The following is a 19,958-nucleotide window of genomic DNA, read 5'->3' as shown; positions in this document are numbered from 1 at the left end:
TAAAATGCTTACTCCAAAGGGACCTACCAAGCAATTTAAATGTTTTAATATTAAGAAAGGAAGAAACGTACCGTCTCTATGTCACACTCATCTACGGCTTAAGCTGTTGAGAAGCAATGTGCACATGTATTTAAAATATATAAATACATGGTTGGATGGCATCACCGACTCAATGCACACGAGTTTGAGCAAACTCTGGGAGACAGTGAAGGACAGGGAAACCCGGCGTGCTGCAATCCATGGGGTCGCAGACACAACTCGGCAACTGAACAACAACAATTCACACATCTATACACCCTCAGACACACAGACGCACACAATACATACCCACACATATGCGTAAACACATACATACACACATATAAATACTTACCCCATATACACACACAAATATACACATGAATATACACATACATACACACACCTATGGATGTATTATACGTAAATATACATATGGTTTGTATATAAATATGTATGATCGTAAGCCAGGTAACTCAAAAAAGAAAAAACACATACCTCTTAAGTGTCAAAATTATCATGTGAAAATATGGGGTAACAACAAGTGTCCAGGGCAGGGCAGGCCAAGCACCCAGAGGTGCATGATGCTCCGGCCTGCGGGCCCACCCTGCCCCCCAGGGGAGCCTGCTGGGACCTACCCGCCATTGAGGGTGGGTGTCAGGCCGAAGAGTGTGCAGAGCCCCACAGACATGAGCAGCGAGCTGAGCACCGTGACGACAGCAGCCAGAGCCAGGCCCCACTTGGACTTGACCATGTCGATCTTGCCTGGAGTGCAAAGAACACATCAGGGCAGCCTCTCCCCAGAGCCTGGCTCACTGGGCCCTGTATCCTGAGAGCTGGGAGGGGGTGTGCCTGACGGTCGAGGAAGAGAAGGCCCTGGTTTGCGCAGAGAACGTGTACCCTTCCCAGTCTCGGGGCACGGTGTCCTTGGAAACCTTCCCAGGAAGGGACTCTGTGAGTAGTGGGAGGAACCCTGGACGTACCCAAGCCCCTCAGGCCCCGCTGGGGGATGAAGCCCCAGCTTCAGTGACCAGCTGGCACATTCTACATCTCTGCCTGGGCCCCTGAAGAGGCAGGGAAGGAGTGATCTGGAAACGCCCCGATTAGCTGGGAGAAAGCCCTGGCCTCTGTGCTGTGGACCTACGTGTGGAGAAGTAGATGTAGGCAAACAGGATGATGTAGGTGGTCACCAGGGGGATGAGCTCGGCGATGCCAATCTCCTCCTTGAAGTGCACATGGACCAGGCTCTCTGCCCTGAGGCTGCAGTTGGGGCTGGGGTGCAGGAGCATCAGGCGGGCCCGCAGGCTGCCCAGGAACCTGGGTAGGGGGTGGGAGATGGCCTGTCCCTCTCTGTCCGGGGAACAAAGGCAATCCCTGAAGGAAGGTCAGCTGGGGATTCCCTCCTCGCAGTGTCTAACCTTCCCTCCAGTCTTGAGGGGGTTGGCCCAGCTGTCTCAGAACGCCCCTGAGGACCCCACTCCCAACCTATCACTGCGCTCTGACTGCCACAGGCCCAGAACAGCCCATCGGGGGCCCCCTCCATGCCCTCGCCCCTCGGAGAACTCTCTGCTGTGCTCTCCCAAGTCACATGGGGCTTGGCAGTCACCAGCTAGGGACCCCCATCCGAGGCTCCAGAGAGACCATGGAGGCACCGGGACCCTGAGCTTGCCAGGCCTGCTTTCCCCATTGTTCTTAGCCAGCTGTCAGGTGGCCCCCCTCAAGCGTGAGCAGACAGCACCCTGAGGGACATGAACATTTCAGCAGAAGGCCTGAGAACTCCAAGCTCCCGGGGGCACTGTGGACACTCCAAACGGAAAAGCTGCCTGCTGTGCCGCAGCCCGGCCTTACTTGGCATGGTAGTGCTGGAAGACCAGGGTGATAGTGTATGAGACCAGCCGCTTCCTGGTGTACAGGCTCACCCCGCTGTACTTCCCAGGGACGCCGAACAGCAGGTCTGCAGACAGAGGGCAACAGGTGCTGACAAAGGACCGGCAGCTACATAGAGATACCAAGGACCCCTTTCTTCCCCACCCTGAGAAACTCAGGGTAACCCCAGATCTGCCAGAGCAGCCTCCGAAGAGGATGTGGTGACTGACAGGCCCCCGATGGCTCTCAAGGGACTGCCCTGGCACCTTTGAGTGTGGCTGAGGTCTGCAGGGTTTTGGGCTCGTGCTGGTGGATGGTCCTGATGATGTCGGGATCTGCGTGGAAGCGCTCCCTGTCATTCTGCCAGAAGTTCCCGGGGGACAGCAGCAGGCATCCATGCTCGGGCAGGAGGTTGCGGAGCTTCCTGAGGCCTGGCAGCAGGTCAGTCACCTGCAGGCACACGTCCTCCAGGCTCCTGGTCCCGGAGCTGTGCGGGGGACAGGACGAGGCGCTGCCGAGTCTGCCAGCCCTACACAGCCCCGCGCATGACGCTCCCAGGTGCCTGGTGTCTCAAAGGGCCGAGGACAAGGGCAGCCGGGGAAGTTCTTCCAGGGGCTCAGCCACCACACGGGGAGGCAGCCTGACCTTCCAAGTGCACGTGGAGCCCCAAAGCCCAGCCCCTCTGAGGAGAGGCGTGCTCGGGAGTGAGCACAGCTCCCTCACTAGAACCCCTGCAGTTCGGCAGGCAGAGGAGGCAGGGTGAAAACCAGGCGCTGTGTGTGGCCCAAGCCCTCAGCTAACCTCAACTAGCACTGAGGCAGCCTGCAGGGTAGCACGCCCCAGAGAAGCACTGGTGGGCTGGGACTCCGGGAGGGGACCTCTGGGCACAGCTGGCTTCTCGTCAGCTTGGCCACCATCACACTCGCATCTCACAAGCTCTGGACAGTGAGCCCTCAGGGCCACCAGTCAACCAGGTCTCGGAGAGCCTGTCCCAGGGTCGGCCCAGTGGATCCATCTGTGTGAGGCCTGGGGACGAAGCTCAGGGCTCTCCCTGGGCTGTGGGCACAGGTCTGAGGGGAACACAGCTGCAGTGGACCCAGCAGCTGTGTGGACTTTCGCCCCTGAGAAAGGCGAAGCGAGCTCACCCACCCTCTTAGTCTCGCAGAGCTGGCCAGCTCGGTAGATTTATGCTGAGGGCTGTGCCCCACCTTAGGTGTGGAGCTGGGTCGGGGAGGCTGGGGCCTGGCATGGATACCTGTCTTTCAGCACGTGGTTCCGAATCTCCTCCACCAGCTGGAATGCCCTCGACAGAGGTGAGCGGAACACATCTACTGCTAGGAGGTTCTTGTGCCAGGGAGACACGGAAGATTTCACAAATATCTGCTGGATATAAGCCACCGGGGCCCCCACGTACTGCGGAAGAGATAGGGGATGGTAGAAAGGTCAGTACTCATGCTGGGAAAGTCCCATGGACAGAGGAGCCAGGCGGGCTACAGTCCATGGGGTTGCAAAGAGTCAGACACGACTGAGTAACTAAACCACCACCAGCAAGGTAGCTCAGCACAAGAGGGAGAAACACGGCCGGTCCTGGGTAAGGACTGACTGAGCACCTAGCATGGGCAAAGCCATACAGCCCTTCAAACACGAAGATGCCCAGGGACTTCCATGGCAGCCCAGTGGTTAAGACTCTGAGCTTCCACAGTCGGGGGCTCGGGTTGGATCCCTGGTCAGGAAATGGATCCCACATGCCACAAGTAAAGATCCTGCATACCCACAAAGATGGAAGATCCCGCGTGCCACCATTCAGACCTGGTACAGCAAAATAAGTATTAAAAAAAAAAAAAAAAAAGACACTGTTCTTCCACCGCAAGGGGTGTGGGTTCCACCCCTGGTCAGGGAACTAAGATCCCACATGCTGCGTGGTGTGACCAAAAAAAATTTTTTTTTTAAATAATGAAGACGTTCACAAGGGCCTTCTCACCACTGAATAAACCACTTTCCTACCTATTTCTCAACAGAACAGTGACCACAGGCCATTAAGTGAGTCTGGCACCTGTTTTACTAAAGAAAGTTTTCTTGGAACAGAGCCACAGCCACCCCATTCCACACTGTTCTGCTTTCACACAACAATGAGAGGTGAGAGTTCACAACAGGCAGAGTGACCCTCAAAGCCTGCACAAGACCTGTCTTATCCAGCCCTTGACGCCAAACGCCTGAGGACCTGCCAAGAGGCCACAAGCTCCCCAAGGGCAGAACCCATTGTGCTGACCCTGGTTTTGCCACTTGCAGGTCAGTGGATTTTGAGCTCAGGAGACCCAGTTTTAAATCTCTGCTCTTCAAAGTGTGTGGCCTTGGAAATAACTTTGACATCTCTGGATTTCAGTTTCTTCCGTGTGACATGGGGATAATGACATTCACACTGCAGCATCACTAGGACGCGTGTACACACACACACACAGTGCACGCAGAGACTAAGTGTCCATGGACGCATAAGCAAGCACAGGTGTGGTGTGTCCTCTCACTGGCCGGCACGACTCTCCTATGAGAAGCAAAGTGACTCCAGGTCTCAGGACTTGAGCAGGATGTGAGGATTCCTACCCAGATCTCACTGAAACACCACACTCCCCTCACCAGAACCTGCCGTGTATCCTTAAAGGCACTTAAGTGACAAAGTGACACACATGTAACAGGCAAGGAACGACTCCCAGCGGTGGACGTGTCGAGGAGCAGCCCCAAAACAAGACTGGACTGGCCGCGGCAGGGTTTTGGCCGGGAGGAGCTGCGTTGGGGCTGCGAGGTGGGAGGGGTAATGGGGGGGTGGGAGGGGAGGTGAGGCGGTGAGGAGGGGGTAGTGGGGGGGCGGGAGGGGTGGTCAGGAGGCGGGGGGCAGGAGGGGGCAGGGGCAGCTCAGACAGCACAGGGGAGTCCTGATGGGAGTATCGGAAATCACAGAGCAATGAGGGAGCCGGGATGACGCCTGACTGAACTGTCTGGGTTTTAACCAGGTGACGAAGAAAAGCCCTGACTGTCTCAGAGGGAAGGGCGACCTTACAAAGCAGTGCTCCAGGGAACACTAAAGTTAGGCCATCATCTACCCGGAGACAGGAAAGGCCAGCCTGCAGCCCTAGGGTGCTATGAGGTGCCAGCTGGAGGGAGCCGGGCCTGGTCAGGGATGGGGGGATGTCCCGACACCTGTGCGGCCATCAGGAACTCTGAAGGGCGGGTGTGAGGAGAGGACGCCATCCACCAGCAACAACACCGTGCTCCAGCTTAAGCATGGGCCAAGATACTGATCACACAAAGCACCCCAGGCACCACCTGAGCCTTGGTGAAGTGTGCATTTCTGACAGGCGCTGGGGACAGAAGCCTCACGCGCTTAGCCTTCTGCACAGACCAGGCCCGGCAGACGATGTCAGGAGGTGCAGAGGGACCTGCACAGAACGGACGCCACCTGAGCTCCTCGACTCGACACAGCTCGCAGCTCCACAGGGAGAGCGACACTGGGGTGAGCACCCTCCAGCATCTCCGCGAAGGACAGAGCATGGCACCCAGGGACAGCTGGCCCGGTAGAGCCACCAGACTGTTCACAGTGGGCACGAGGCTGTGACCGCAGAGACCACCTCCTCCACCCCTCAACCCGGGGCCCAACCGAAGCTTCAGTTTCCAAGCAGGACGGCTCCCTGGCCCTCCAGTCCAAACCCAGACCCCACCAGGCCTCCATTTCAGCAAAGCAACAAAGAACGTACTTCAGAACCAGAGCTCTCCATCAGGGCTCTTGGGATGGCCCCAGGAGTTCTGTGAGCACCCTGCCCAACTCACATTTCTTCTCAGAAGTGTATCTACTATCATAACCTCATCATTGTTAGGGGAGAGGATCCACGGCTTTCAGATTGCACAGAATCTGAACCCCCTCAGCCCTGCACGCCTCTCTCTCCTTTGACCTTCCATCCGCTCGGGTAAACCCCCCCTGCTCATCTGCTCTCACTCCTCAGCAGGTGAGGCTCACCAGGCAAAACCACAGAGAGGACAGCCCACGCACAGCCGTGCGCTTCGCCTGGCCCTCTGTCTGCAGGCCGGCCCTCACTCGCCCTCCCGACTTCCAGCTGAACTCTCCAAGCGGCTATCCCACATCCACCCAGCTCTTTCAGGATCTTGGGTCAGTCTAGCATGTCTGTATCAAACTCATCGTCCAGTGTATGTGCCCTCAACTCCCCTCTTCCAGGCATCCCAACTCTCTTACGGTGGTTTATCTAACAGGCAGGAGCCTAACTCTTGTCATTCATTCACTGTTCCACTCACTGTCTCGGTTGGGGTTCCCCCAGCAGCAAACCCTGGATACACGGTGTCCTCAGGAGGTGGTAGGAACACGGGGAGGGGAGCAGGGACAGGGCAGGGCAAGGAAGACCACCACCAAGGGTGGGCTGCTGAGCAAGTGACCCTTGTGGATGACGGTTTAGCTGAGTTACCCCACATAAAGAATGATGGCTGAGGTTACACACCAACTCCTCCTACAGTTACAGGATAAGGGCAGCTCCTAGGGGATGTGAATTCTCCAGCACCTCAGGCCTTCCGTGCCAGAGATCTTTGACAAATGAGATGCGGATGCTGGTAGCTGGCAGGCACGAACATGGGAGCAGAAGAGGTGGGCAGGACCTACCATTCACTGCTGGGCCTTACCATAATCCCCGCCTGAAACTCGAGTAAGACACAGACATGGAAGCCTACAACACGGAAACAGATGACACAAGGTATCCTAAGTGGGTGATGGAGAGCACCTAAGGGCCAGTGGAGTCCTGGTGCCTCTGGGATCAGAGGGAGGGGCCCTCACAGATGGGGGCTTCTAACGTGGCCCCCAGTAAGCCCCACTTCCTCATGCTCATGCCCAAGTGTAATTCTGCTGGCGAGTGGGCTGGACCTGGTGACTTGCTTCTGAGAAACAGAATATAGCAAAATGATGAGCTCTTTATTTCTGAGATTGGGCTACAAAAGACTATTACTCTTAAGGCCATTATGCTAAGTGAAATAAACCAAGCACAAAAAGGCAAACACCACCTGATTCCACTGATATGAGGCGCCTAAAGGAGTCAAATTCAGAGTGTCAGAAAGCAGAAAGATGGTTATCAGGGGTTGGAGAAGGGGGAGTACAGAGTTATTGTTTAACTGGTGCAGGGTTTCTGTTTTATGAGATGAAGCATTATAGAGAAGGATGGTGGTAATGGTTGTACAATGTGAATGCACTTAATACCACTGAACGGTACGCTTAAATAGTTGAGAGGGAATTCCCTGGTGGGCCAAGGGGTAGGACTTGGTGCTTTTGCTGCCGCAATTTGTTTTAAATGGAAGGAAAAAACATACTGACTCTTCCTTAGCCCCGTCCTTACAGCCACCACTCTGGTGATGTCAGCCGAATTGTGAAACGCTCCAAAAAGGTCCACAAGGCACAGAACTGAGGGGACTTTCAGCCAATACCCAGTGAGGGACCAGAGGCCCCAGCCCACAGCCTGCAGGGGGCGTGCTTCCCTCACTGTCTGACATGGATGCAGGCTCTGAGACAACCGCAGCCTTCACAGTAAGGGACCCTGAGCTAGAGGACCCAGATAAGAAAATCAAGTCTCAGAGAGATAACAAGAGCATGCCCAAGGCCACAAAGCAGCAGAGGCAGGAGTCAAGCCCGGGGCTGCCCAGTTCCCAATCTGTGAGTCCTACATGCCGGGGTGGTTCTGAACCATGTGGATCCCATGGAGAACAGGGAGCAGAAGCAAAGGCCCAGCACAGCAGTGCCGGAGGGGAGCTGAGGTCCTAGGGCCTGTGGGGTCTCAGCTGCCACCGTCTCAGCATGAGAACCCTGACCTGGGCTCCTCGGAAACCTCGCATTCAGGCTTAGGCCGCCACCGCCACCGCCCACGCTGCAGGGCTGGCCTGGAAGCCCAGGCACCCAGGTGGACCGGCAGGCAGGGCCTGGCATGAGGGCCAGGTTTCCATGATGATCCAGTCTAGCAGGGCCAGGCCACAGCAGGACATCTCAGGCTTGTTGTTGCTTTAAACACAATCCCTGGGCCTCCCTGGTGGTCCAGTGGTAAAGAATCTGCCCATCAATGGACACAGGTTTGATCCCTGGTCTAAGATCCCACGTGTTGTGGAGCAGTTAAGCCCGTGAACCATGTCTGTTTAGCCTGTGCTCTATAGCCCGGGAGCCCTAGGGTGCTCCGCAACAAGAGAGGCCACTGCAATGAGAGGCCTGCGCACGGCAACTGGAGAAAAAAGCCAGCGCAGCAACAAAGATACAGCACAGCCAAAAATAAATAAAATAAAATAAAATAAGCTTGTTTAAACACACACACACACACACACACACATAATCCATCCTTCTCTTTCAGAGAAAGCATCCTAGAGCTCCAGGCCCTTTGCCTTTGCGCTGACACACCCAGGGGCCCCTGACAGCACTCCCACCGCTCAGCTCCTGGAGGACGGGATCCTGCTCCTTGTTCCCCAGCCCTGGACAGGCGGAGAATGGCTGTGGGGGGAGGTGCGGGGGCCATGCTGGGCTTCACATTCTAGCTCCACACCCAGCTGCGTGCCTTGGACAAGGGTCTCTACGCTTTCCAAGCATCAGTCCCAGAATTGAGGGAAACGGGGACAGACCCTCAGAGCTCGGCAGATCACTGTGCAGACCAAACAACACAACACAAGCAACCAGCCAGCAAGGCATGTAGCCCGATGCACGCCAGTTCCATCTAGTGTATCATTATGTCCTAAAGCTCTTACAGGTAGCCTTGCGATCCCTGTAAAATGAAGCCCCCTTCCCCTCTCTGGCCCCCTCACCCTCCTCCTACGCACCATCACCCCCATCTCCAGGTTTCTGTAAGACTGACCATCTTACCACCACTCTCACACCAAGTCGCTGCCTCGAAGGGCTCAGCTTCCCACTGCTGAGGGGATTCATTTAAACTCCAGAGCCCAGGATTTAACTTGGTCCCAACTACCTGATCACCTATCAAGCTCCAAGAAGAAAGCCTCACTTCTGTCTCTTGGTGACAGACAAGGAGAGCACGCCTAGCGCACTTAGAACTTCTGAGCACAGGAACCTCTGCCCGGCCCTCCACCCTGGCCAGATGTAAGCAAGGACAGTGGTGACAGCCAGACTCATTTAGAGATGCCAGCGGCGGGCCAGACGCCGACCTGAATCTGCACCCTTTCCCGTCATCCCGTGACAACTGTAATGCAGGTGTCACTATTATCCCCCTTTTACGAATGTGGAAACTAAGGTACAGAGTCGTTACATAACCTGCCCAAGGTCACACAGCTGAGAAACGCCAAGTCTTCACCTTTCTGCTTTGCCCTGGTAAAAACACCCCTCCTCCCAGTGGGAACTGACCTCCCCGCACCCCCACATGGGGGTGATCAGTGACTCCAACACACGCCAGGCCTAACCCAGGGCACGAGATGCCGGCAGAGTTGATTAGAGTCCTTTCTGGAGGACAGACACGCACGAGGCCCAACCGCAGGGTGCAGCCTCCATCCCACTGTGGGAACACGTTAGTAAAAGGGGAGAAGAGGGCTACACAGAGAGACACCTCCAGCACACAGAAAGAATTATAACTCAGTAAAAGAAATCCATCACCCACACACCTACGGGCACCTTATCTTTGACAAAGGAGGCAAGAATATACAAAGGAGAAAAGACAGTCTCTTCAATAAGTGGTGTTGGGAAAACTGGACAGCCACCCGTAAGAGGATGAAACTATAACACTTCCTAATGCCACACGCAAAGATAAACTCAAAACAGATTACAGACCTAAATGTAACACCAGAAACTATAAAACCCTTAAGAGGAAAACTTAGGCAGAACACTCTTTGACATAAATCATAGCAAAATCTTCTATGACCCATGTCCTAGAATGATGGAAATAAAAACAAAAATAAATGGGATCTAATTAAACTTAAAAGTTTCTGCACAGCAAAGGAAACTATAGGCCATCATCAAAATATCTACAAACAATAAATGCTGGAGAGGATGTGGAGAAAGGGAAACTTCTTGCACTGTTGATGGCAATGTAAACTGATACAGACACTGTGGAGAACAGTATGGAACTTCTCTTTAAAAACTACGAATAAAACTACCATCAGATCAGATCAGATCAGTCGCTCAGTCATGTCCAACTCTTTGCGACCCCATGAACTGCAGCACGCCAGGCCTCCCTGTCCATCACCAACTCCTGGAGTTCACCTAGACTCACGTCCATTGAGTCAGTGATGCCATCCAGCCAGAGTCAGACATGATTAAGCAATTAATACTTTTTCTATGCATGTATTTTTTAAACGGTTGGTATAGTACACATACTGTTTTATCTTTGGCTTTTCCTACTTAATCTACTTTGTTGAGCTTAAAAATCTATTTAATGGGTACATTCAAGTTTATGGGTGTAGTATAATTTAGTTATTTCTCTATATAAGGATATCTAGATTATTGCACTTTTTCCATTATCAATATACTTCTTTGAATAGCTTTGCATATTAAAAAAAATCTACACAACTCAGCTCAAAATGAGCAAAATACTGAAATACTTCACAAAGGAAGATGTGCAAATACAACAAGACCTCAACAATATTCACCTGAAAAATGCAAATTTAAAACCACAACTAAGCACGTCCCTGATGGTCCAGTGGTTAGGAATTCACCTGCCAATGCAGGAGACACGGGTTCAAACCCTGGTCCAGGAAGATTCCAGATGCTGCGAGGCAATGAAGCCCATGCGCCTCAACTATTGAGCCCGAGAGGCACGACTACCAAAACCTGAGCACTCTCGGGCCTGTGCTCCACAAGAGAAGTCACCACAATGAGAAGCCCGCACACTGCGCCTAAAAAGCAGCCTCCACTCGAGGCAACTAGAGAAGCCCACTCGCAGTGATGGAGACCCAGCGCAACCAGAAAGAAATACAGTTCTCAAAAAAGAAAACCACAACTAGATGTTTCATACTTCTGTAAAAAAGACTAAAAACAAAAAACCACAAGAAAACCCCTGATGGTGCCAAGTACTTCAGAGCACAAAGACTGAACTTTACAGAAATTAAAAAAAATACTTTAGGAGGCTGACAGATGTGAAAAGAATGACACCTGACCTCTGCAGTCTTCCTTCTAAAACCCCACAAGCTGAGACTAGTCTAGAGAGATAGAAACAAATTCCCGCTTGAGGAACACTCCTCGAAACTGTCAAGCTCATCGAGAACAAGGCAAGTCTGAGAAACTATCACCAAGGCAAAGTAAGGAAACCAGATTTCCTCAGCTTGTCCCCATGTCCTTTCTCTCTCCTGAGATCCCATCCAAGATACCATGTTATATCCAGCTGTCCTGTCTTGTGAGGCTTCTCTTGGCTGGGACAGTTTCTTGGACTCTCTTTTTCTGATGACCTTGACAGTCGTGAGGAGTGCTGGTCAGGACTGTGTAGACCACTCCTCACAGATCTGTCTGATGTTCTTCTCGTGATCAGACTGGGATTACGGTGTTTGCAGAGGAAGAACATAGAGGTAAAGCACCCTTCTCGTCACACATCAAGGTATATACCATCAACCTGATTTGCCACTGCTGATGGTGACCCCGAACACCGTGTCGAGAGCTACCTGTCAGGGTTTCCACTGTAAAGCCACTCTCTCCTCCCCTTTCCACTTGGCACTGTCTGGAAGGAAGTCACTGTGCGCAGTCCACAATGAAGGAAGGGGGATTATATTCCACCTCTCTGAAGGCAGAGCAGCTACATAAATTCAGAATTTTTTGCTCAGATCTGTCTATTCTCCTCCACTTAGTTATTGAAGCACACAGACTCAGCTATGTATGTATTTTGCTGCAAAATGTATCTTCTTTTTCAGCACTGACCACTGGGAACTCCTGGGGCTGGCTCCTGTGTGCTGTTGACAAAAGAACCCACATCTCCATGTTCTCTTCCCAAGCACCCTGCGTCTCCTCCGGGGCAGTGAGGCTCCACGTGTCCCCACGATCATTCTGCCAGGCACACTGAAGACAAGGAATAAACGTGCTGAATAATAAAGGAATGGATGAGGAATGAAGGACATCACAGCTTCCTGCTGTGAGCAGCAGACGCTTGTGCTGTGCTGCCCAGGGCCTGCACTTCCTAATCTTCCTTTGGAAACAGTCTCTCTCACCCGCAGTGTGGTGATGAAGCCAATCAGCAAAGCACCTCCCTGCTCACAGGGTCTCGGGTGGGAGCAGGCAGGTAATCCCATGCAGAGCCAAGTGGGCACCCACAGGGCTGAATCTGCTGTAGCCCCCATTAGGGAGAGGACAGTGAGCTGACCCGGAGCGGGTACAGTTGAGGGATGGACTCCTTCTGAGGCCTAACCCATGCTGTCCGTTAGTAAGTCCTGCCTGTGGGTGAGCTCTATGACCCCGAAATGCCCTTCTCACTTCCCCAGGTTTGGGCTGAGTTTTCTGTTCCTTGTACTTAAAGCAATCCTTACAAGTTCTGCCTTGCTGACCTTTACTGTTACAACAGTCAATCCTGGTGAGGTAACTGACCACGGAGAGGCCTGACACCAGGTGACTGAGCCAGGGCCTGCATCTCTTTCTCAACCTTTCAGGGGCTGCGGACCCCAGTGAGAAAGAGAAACCCTCAAGCTATTTTGTACCCCCACACTATCATCATCCCAGGCCAAAAGAGGACATCAAGAAGTGGAAAGGGCTCACAAACAAGTGAACCCCTGACCTTGGATAGACCCCTAACTACCATCAGGCCCACTGAACTCTACTAGTCACAAAACACTCACCAACGCAGACTACCCTTGTGACCAGGAACCATCAACTCCATTATGTGGTAAAACCCCATCAAGAGGTTAATGGAGGGACTTTCCTCCTGGTCCAGTGGTTAAGAATTCTACTTCCAATGCAGGGGACGCAGTTTTGATCCCTGGTTGAGGAACTAAGACCCCACACGCTGCTGGGCAACTGAGCCCGTGCACCTCTACTAGAGAGAACCTCGCCTGCTGCAATAAAGACCCAGTGGAGCCATAAATAAATACTTTTTTTTTTTTTAAGACAGAGTAAAAGAGACAAAAGGCTTGATCCCACAATGAGCGAAGTGTCAAGCTGAGACATGAAGCTATGAACTGGTTTCCGCCTCATCAGCTCACCCTAACCTTCGTGGCTGAGTACCACTGAGCCTGTGTTCTCCACTTCCTCCTGAAACCATGTGTAGTCATAACACACACCTATCTAACCAGATCTCTACTTTAGCAACATTAGAGCAAAGCTGACATCAAGTTACCTGGCTGCTACATTACCCAGAAAGGCAACAGGAAGGAATGTGCAATCACTGGCACAGAAAGGGTGGGAGAAGAGGAGCTGTGTGCCCTGAGCTGGGCTCTGCCCCTCAACAACAGGCTCAGCAAGCCCGGCACCAACCCACGGGACCAGGGCCCAGCACGCAAGGGAAGAACATGTCATCCACAGCTGGCAGGACGAGCTTATCATTTCCTCTAAGGTTTCCAAATAATGAGTCCAGAGTTCCTGCGGGTTACATCCCGCAGCCCAGACCCTCACCTGGAGGTTTTGCATTCCTGTAGGTTTTCTTTCTGTTTTGCATTCATGCTCAGCTCAGAGACAGCTGGCTGAGGAAAGCACGATTCAAAAGTAGCAGCTGGCTTCAGGTCAGGAGATCTGGAGTTCTAACCCAGTGCTGACCCCATGACAACTGAACTGAAACTGAGGCACACTGCTATTCCCAGCTTCCTCAATCGCACAACAGGCGAACAAGCAGAACCTGCACGCTTTACCTGACTGCACTGTGAGGATAAAACAGCACCTACCAGATTTGAAAAAGCTAAGCGCTCACTGCTAACATTAAATGGTGATGGGACTCAGAAGATAAAACATTCTCCAGGGATACTCAGTGGTTCCCGCAACCACTTGGGCTCAAGGAGGAGAGGTCCGTTTGCCAGGGCACTGCCTGGCCCGAGCACCCACAGTATATGGACCCAGACCCAGCCAGCCGCAGCTACAGCAACCACAACCCAGCTTTTCCAGGACAGTCACCTTCCTGCCATGCCGTTTAGTGTTTCCTTTCAAAACAGGAATGTGTGACTGGATGTACTATTAAATGTAAGCTAAATATTTTCAGTGCCTTTATAAAGTGGTTCAAGTGTTAAGCATTCGCCCATCAGAAGCTGACCACCCTCACTCCACACAGAACCCCTGCCACGGCCAATCCGCACCCAATGCCCAGGGCGCTCCTCAGGACACGCTGAGCACCTACCCACTCTGGCTGCTCAATGGGCTCTCCAGGCTTGTGGTCAGAGGTCAGAGGTGGGGGCGAGTAATCTTTCACAGGAGTGGTGAATTCCACGGGTCCTGTTCCTGGCAAGGGCAGCTTCAGCAGTGGGTAGCTAGGATGGACAAAAAGGAGAGAAAAGTCAGGACATGATGGCAGGCAGAATCCATGCTGAGGTAACAGTGACGTGGGAATCACTGCAGCTGCACTCCCCTCCTGTGCTAGGAGAACTGCACAAATGTACGAAATACCAGTCATCGAACTTCAGGGCTACAAGGAAATGCAGGAGCCTCTAAATTAGAATTTTCAAGCTCCTTTTTGGTCACAGGAAACGCAATTCATAAACTACTTAATGAAACAGATTACTGGCTGAAAATTTTTAGAGATGTAATAAAGGCAAGATGCTAAACAAACTTCTGGTCATATCGGATGCACGTAAGACAACAAGAAAAAACTGGGGAAGGACTTCCTTGGTGGCCTAGTAGTTAAGACTCCACAGGGGCACAGGTTCGATCCCTGGTCAGGGAAGTTCCACATGCCAGGCAGTGTGGCCAAAAAAGAAAAAGAAAAAAAAAAAAACAAAACAAAACAGGGAACCAAAAATCCAGAAGGATCCTGATTCAGACTGCTGCGAAAACTGCTTCAGTTTAAAAGGACAGACCATAAGATTTTGTATAACACACTGAGGGTATGGTTTACACTAGACCAGGCTGAATCGAAAACAATGGATCCACCACTGGCAAAGGAAAAAGCTTGGACTAACATCAAAAAGTTGGCAAATGGATGTGCTTTTGTTTCTGACTTCATTTCTTTAGAACTTTTTTTTTTTTAGAATTTTCCTGGTGGGCCAATGATTAAGACTCTGAGCTTCCGGAGTCTGCAGTAAATGCAGGTTCGATCCCTGGTCGAGGAAGTTCTGCATGCCACATGTGGTCAAAAAAAAATTTTTTTTAACTGAGAATTAAGTTTTATGTACTACAATGCACAAATCTTAAGCATACAGTGAGTGCAATGAATATTTACACATACATACTCCTGTGTACTCATTATGTAGATCAAGCTACAAAATATCTTTAGAACCTTAGAAGGTGGTGTTGTGCGCTAGTGAAGGGCATCGTCTACCACAAACCACTATCAGAATTTCTATAATCACAAATTAGCTCTGCTTGTTTCTTCTGGCATATAACTGAAATCACCCATTCCACTGCGTACTCCTTTGTGACTGGCTGTTTCAACTTACATCTACCAGATTCATCCACACTGGTGCATGCAGTTTCATATATACGCACTGTTTCATGCATACGCGCTATTCCACCAAATGAACATATTACAGTGCGTTTATCTATTCTAGTGTTGAGGAACATTTGGCTGTTTCCAGCTGAAACTATTAAGAAGAGAAATTATGGAAATGTTTATGTATACACTCATTCTTATGTAAGTACTCATTTCTGTAAGGTATGTCCCTTGAACGAAATGGCTGGGTTGTGGAGCATACACATGTTTAGCTTTGTGGATTACACCAGATTTCCAAAGTACTTATTTGAATTTGTGTTCCCGCTGGTGGCGCGATGGGAGTTTCAACTGCTCCACCTCTTGATCTTGTCAGTCCAATTAACTGGAACCATTTAAAGGAGGAGGCGGAGAAGGCAATGGCACCCCACTCCAGTACTCTTGCCTGGAAAATCCCATGGACGGAGGAGCCTGGTAGGCTGCAGACCATGGGGTCACGGAGAGTCGGACACGACTGAGTGACTTCACTTTCACTTTTCCCTTTCATGCATTGGAGAAGGAAATGGCAACCCACTCCAGTGTTCTTGCCTGGAGAATCCCAAGGACGGGGGAGCCTGGTGGGCTGCCGTCTATGGGGTCGCACAGAGTCGGACACGACTGAAGTGACTTAGCATAGCATAGCATAGCATAGCAAAGGAGGAGGTGCTGGTATAGCTCTGTGGTTTCAATATACAGCAAACAATGTATGCTTATCTTTCATATGCTTATTGGCCACCTGGACAATTTCCACGTATTTCCAATTTTCCTTCTTTTCTCGAATTTTAGTTTCATTCCACTGTCACTGGAAAAGATCCTCTGTATGATTTCAGTCTTTCTAAATTTATTGAGACTTGTGATCTAACACAGGGTCTGGCCTGGAGAATGTTCCGTGTTCACTTGGGAAGAACATGTACTAGTCTCGTCGGTTTCAGGGTTGCTCAGGTCCTCCATTTTCCTTGCTGACTTTGTCTGGTTGTATCCATCACTGAAAGCGGAGATCCACTGTCACGGAGACTGTGTGTTTCTCTTTTCAATTCTGCCCATTTTTGCTTTAAATATTTTAGGAGTCTGTTAGGTGTTAATAGGTTTATAATCATTATATCCTCCTGTTATACTGAAACATATATATAGTGTCAGCATATCAATATGATCTGCCGGGAGCCGGCATATTGCATATTGAGTGCATATTGCATATTGAGTGCAGCACTTTCCACAGCATCATCTTTCAGGATCTGGAATAGCTCAACTGGAATTCTATCATTGCCGGGAGCCAGCGTGAGGCGCTCCACCCATGACAAAGGTCATGAGGAAGGAGGTTCGGCACACGCAAAGGCGGGATCAAGCCTCAGGAGTCCCCCTGGAAATTCTCGAGCATCTACCCCCCAAAACCAGAGTCTGCCTACTTTCTGCTTTGTGCTTTCACCTACACCTCTGACTTTACGGGGGGCTGTCCCCCACTACCTCTCTCTGAAAAAAGAGTTAGCTTACAGCTCCAGTTAACAATTCCTGGGTGTGACAGTGTTTCAACCTACAAACTCCTTTGGAAATCCTCTAGCCTGCCTGAATAGGTTTTTCCGGCCACATGTGATTGCTCAGAGCTTCCCAACTGTGAGAGGTATGAGATGTTCTAAACTGTCTAAACACAGATTCCTTTGAGCAGTTAAAAGATTGATTAGAAATTGGATTGGTGAAGGGATTTTCACTTGTTGGGCCAATGTTTGCTGCTAAGTTTCCATATCCCTTACCTGCTGTGTCCCTGGCAGTGTATTGATTAATATAATTGGTGTAAGTAGTAGCTTTAATGTTTGTAACCTGGGACCCTTGAGTTAATTCTTTTTCTTGTTATAGCCCACCACACCTTTGCTCTGTAGGAATGCAACTTTATCTAATGCTTTTGGAGGATGGCTCCTGACCAATCACCTTTAGAGAAAAATAAGCTTTCTGAAGAAAGGGTCTTAAAATGTTAACAGGCCTCCGGGCCAGAAGATGATGCAAATCACCTAAGCTTTTGCATATGATAAGTTTGCAGGAAGAAAGCCTGGCTTGCTGCATGACTCTACCCCTTCCCCCATTATCCTCTATGCATAACTTAAGGTATAAAAACTACTTTGGAAAATAAAGTGCAGGCCTTGTTCACCAAAACTTGGTCTCCCCATGTCGTTCTTTCTCTCACCTTCTGGCTGAATTATTCAGCCTCTTTTCTCCACTGAATTTCCTCACTGAGCTATCCTTATTCTATTACTCTTTATATCCTTAATTAACGTTTAATTAAGCAGTTGTTTCCTGATCCTCGTCGACGCCGTCCCCGCTTCGAATTCCCTGGATCCACCGGGGCTGGACCCCAGCAATGATCAATATTTCATCAATATATAGTGTCCTCCTTCTTTGTCTCTAATAAGCTTTTTAATGTTGTTTGATAATAATATAGCCACGTCAGCTCTCTTTTGGGTATCATTTAGCATGGAATATCATTTTCCATCCTTTTACTTGCAACTTCTTTGTGTTCTAATGTCCAAAGGGTAGCGGATGCCTACAGTGTCTCCCCAGGCACCACAACTGGAGCCTGCGGGCCACAACCACTGAGCCCACACACTCTTGAACCCATGCACTGCAACAAGAAGAGAAGCTTGTGTGCCGCAGCCCAGAGCCCAGGTGTCGCAGCAAAGACCCGGCACAGGCAAAAACAGAGAGCACACAGACACTTTTCTTAAGTATACAAACTGTGCTGCCTTTTTTTGTTGTTGCACTGGGTCTTCGTTGCTACGCACAGGCTTTCTCTAGTTGCAGCGAGCTGGGGCTACTCTCCTTTGCAATTCGCAGGCTTCTCATGGCTGTTGCAGAGCACAGGCTCTAGGTCTGCGGGCCTCGTAGCTGTAGCTCACAGGCTCAGCAGTTGTGGCTTGTGGGCCTAGCTGCTCCTCGGCATGTGGGATTTTCCCACGGCATTTGCGATCTTCCCAGACCTGTGTCCCCCGCATTAGCAGGCAGATTCTTTTCTTTTTCTTTTACTATTTAAATATTTTATTTATAAAATTTTACCTCACATATAGAAGGAATTCTAAATAATAAACAATTAGGTAAAATGTTATAAAGATAATTTAATAATTATTTTTACTAGCAACAGATCCTTGGTCCCAGGTACTCCAAGGGATTATTCTGGTAATCCAAGGCACTCTAAGCAATAAAGTAGGAATTCTGTATATAACTGGATCTGGATTTTTCAAATGTGTGGAGAGCAATAGAATTTTCAATGGTATTTTCATACATTTTCAATGATATTTTTTTTATTAGCAGTTATTAATCAGACCCTTAAGAAAGAAAACTTTCCAAAAAAATAATCCTTGAAAATGGTTTAAATTTAAACCCATTAACTTCATAGGGTTTCTATTCAGTCATATATCTTTTAAATGTCAGACTGTCAGGCTTCCTTCCTGAAGGGAGTATAACAGTGCCTGTATCAGAGAATAAAACTATTTCTAAATATTTTTAAATTGCCTAAAATATAATTTTATATAAATGGTAAGAATTAATTTGGGAAATCAAAAATTGATTGTAATTAAATTGCAAATTATAGTATTACATTGTATTATAGTATTACATAGTATTATATAATATATAATATATATATATTATAGTATTACATTGAATACATTTTGTTTTTGGCCTATAATAAGAAAGATACACTGCCTTCAGATAAACTGCCTTCAGTTTAGTGAGTGTGTTTTGAGCAGCTACTGTGTGGAAAGTGACTGTAGATAAATACAACATATGGCCCACCTTCATCTTCTAGTAGAGCTAGAGCTCCAGCAGCCTTAGCTCTGGGCCCTGGACTCCTCTCTACACCCAGGGGTCAGCCCAGCCCTTGTGCAGAGTTTTCCCCAACAGAACCTTAGCTAAGTCCAGAGACAGCTCTTGATACCTGCTGATACAGGTTGCTGTACATCAGGAAGTCAAAAAAAAATCAATATAAATTAAGTTGAAGCTTGAGAGGTTAGCTCTGTCCAGAATCAGTGTTGATTTAAAAATTAATGCAAGTTTAAACAAACATGCTTTGCTTTACCAACATAACATGCATAACACTAAGACAAAGTAAGCAATGCATTAAAAAAAAAAAAAAGGCGCGTTCAGCCTGGGTGTGGACATGAAGAGGTGTGCACAGAAACACAGATCTGGAGAGGCAGATTTTTCACCATGAAAAACCAGGGAAGTCTAGATTCTTTTAAAAATCAAATTGTCTTTTAGTAGGCGAGTTTGATCCACTTATACTTAATGTGAATACCCACAGGGAAGGATTGACTTATGCTGTACAGCTATTTGTTTTGTCAAATGATTTTTGCTCGTCAATTCCTCCATTGCTTTTTAAAAAAAAAAAAAAACAGGGAGGGGGTTGATTTTTTGTAGTGTGCCACTTTGATTGACTTCTACTTTCCTGTTCTATATATCTTAGAAGTTATTTTCTTAGTGGTTACCTTGAAAGTAAAAGTCACTCAGTTGTGTCCAACTCTTTGGGACCCCATGGACTATACA

At 49.6% G+C, this 19,958-nt stretch overlaps 1 protein-coding gene across 3 annotated transcripts in view; it reads right to left on the bottom strand.

The window, feature by feature from the left end:
* Nucleotides 1-19,958, bottom strand: part of SCAP (SREBF chaperone) — a 98,289-nt gene that overhangs the window by 10,107 nt on the left and 68,224 nt on the right. For all 3 annotated transcript variants that reach the window (XM_055558554.1, XM_055558556.1, XM_055558555.1), the window contains 6 exons: nucleotides 14,148-14,277; nucleotides 3,140-3,297; nucleotides 2,151-2,371; nucleotides 1,867-1,972; nucleotides 1,163-1,335; nucleotides 657-783 (listed from right to left, as the gene is read on the bottom strand). In XM_055558554.1, coding sequence (XP_055414529.1) covers nucleotides 657-783; nucleotides 1,163-1,335; nucleotides 1,867-1,972; nucleotides 2,151-2,371; nucleotides 3,140-3,297; nucleotides 14,148-14,277 — 915 coding nt within the window. The remainder of the gene's footprint in view (nucleotides 1-656; nucleotides 784-1,162; nucleotides 1,336-1,866; nucleotides 1,973-2,150; nucleotides 2,372-3,139; nucleotides 3,298-14,147; nucleotides 14,278-19,958) is intronic.

The sequence above is a fragment of the Bubalus kerabau genome, chromosome 20 (genome assembly GCF_029407905.1).
Source record: "Bubalus kerabau isolate K-KA32 ecotype Philippines breed swamp buffalo chromosome 20, PCC_UOA_SB_1v2, whole genome shotgun sequence".
Classification (NCBI taxonomy): Eukaryota; Metazoa; Chordata; class Mammalia; order Artiodactyla; family Bovidae; genus Bubalus; species Bubalus kerabau.
This window is presented reverse-complemented; position numbering and strand designations above follow the sequence as displayed.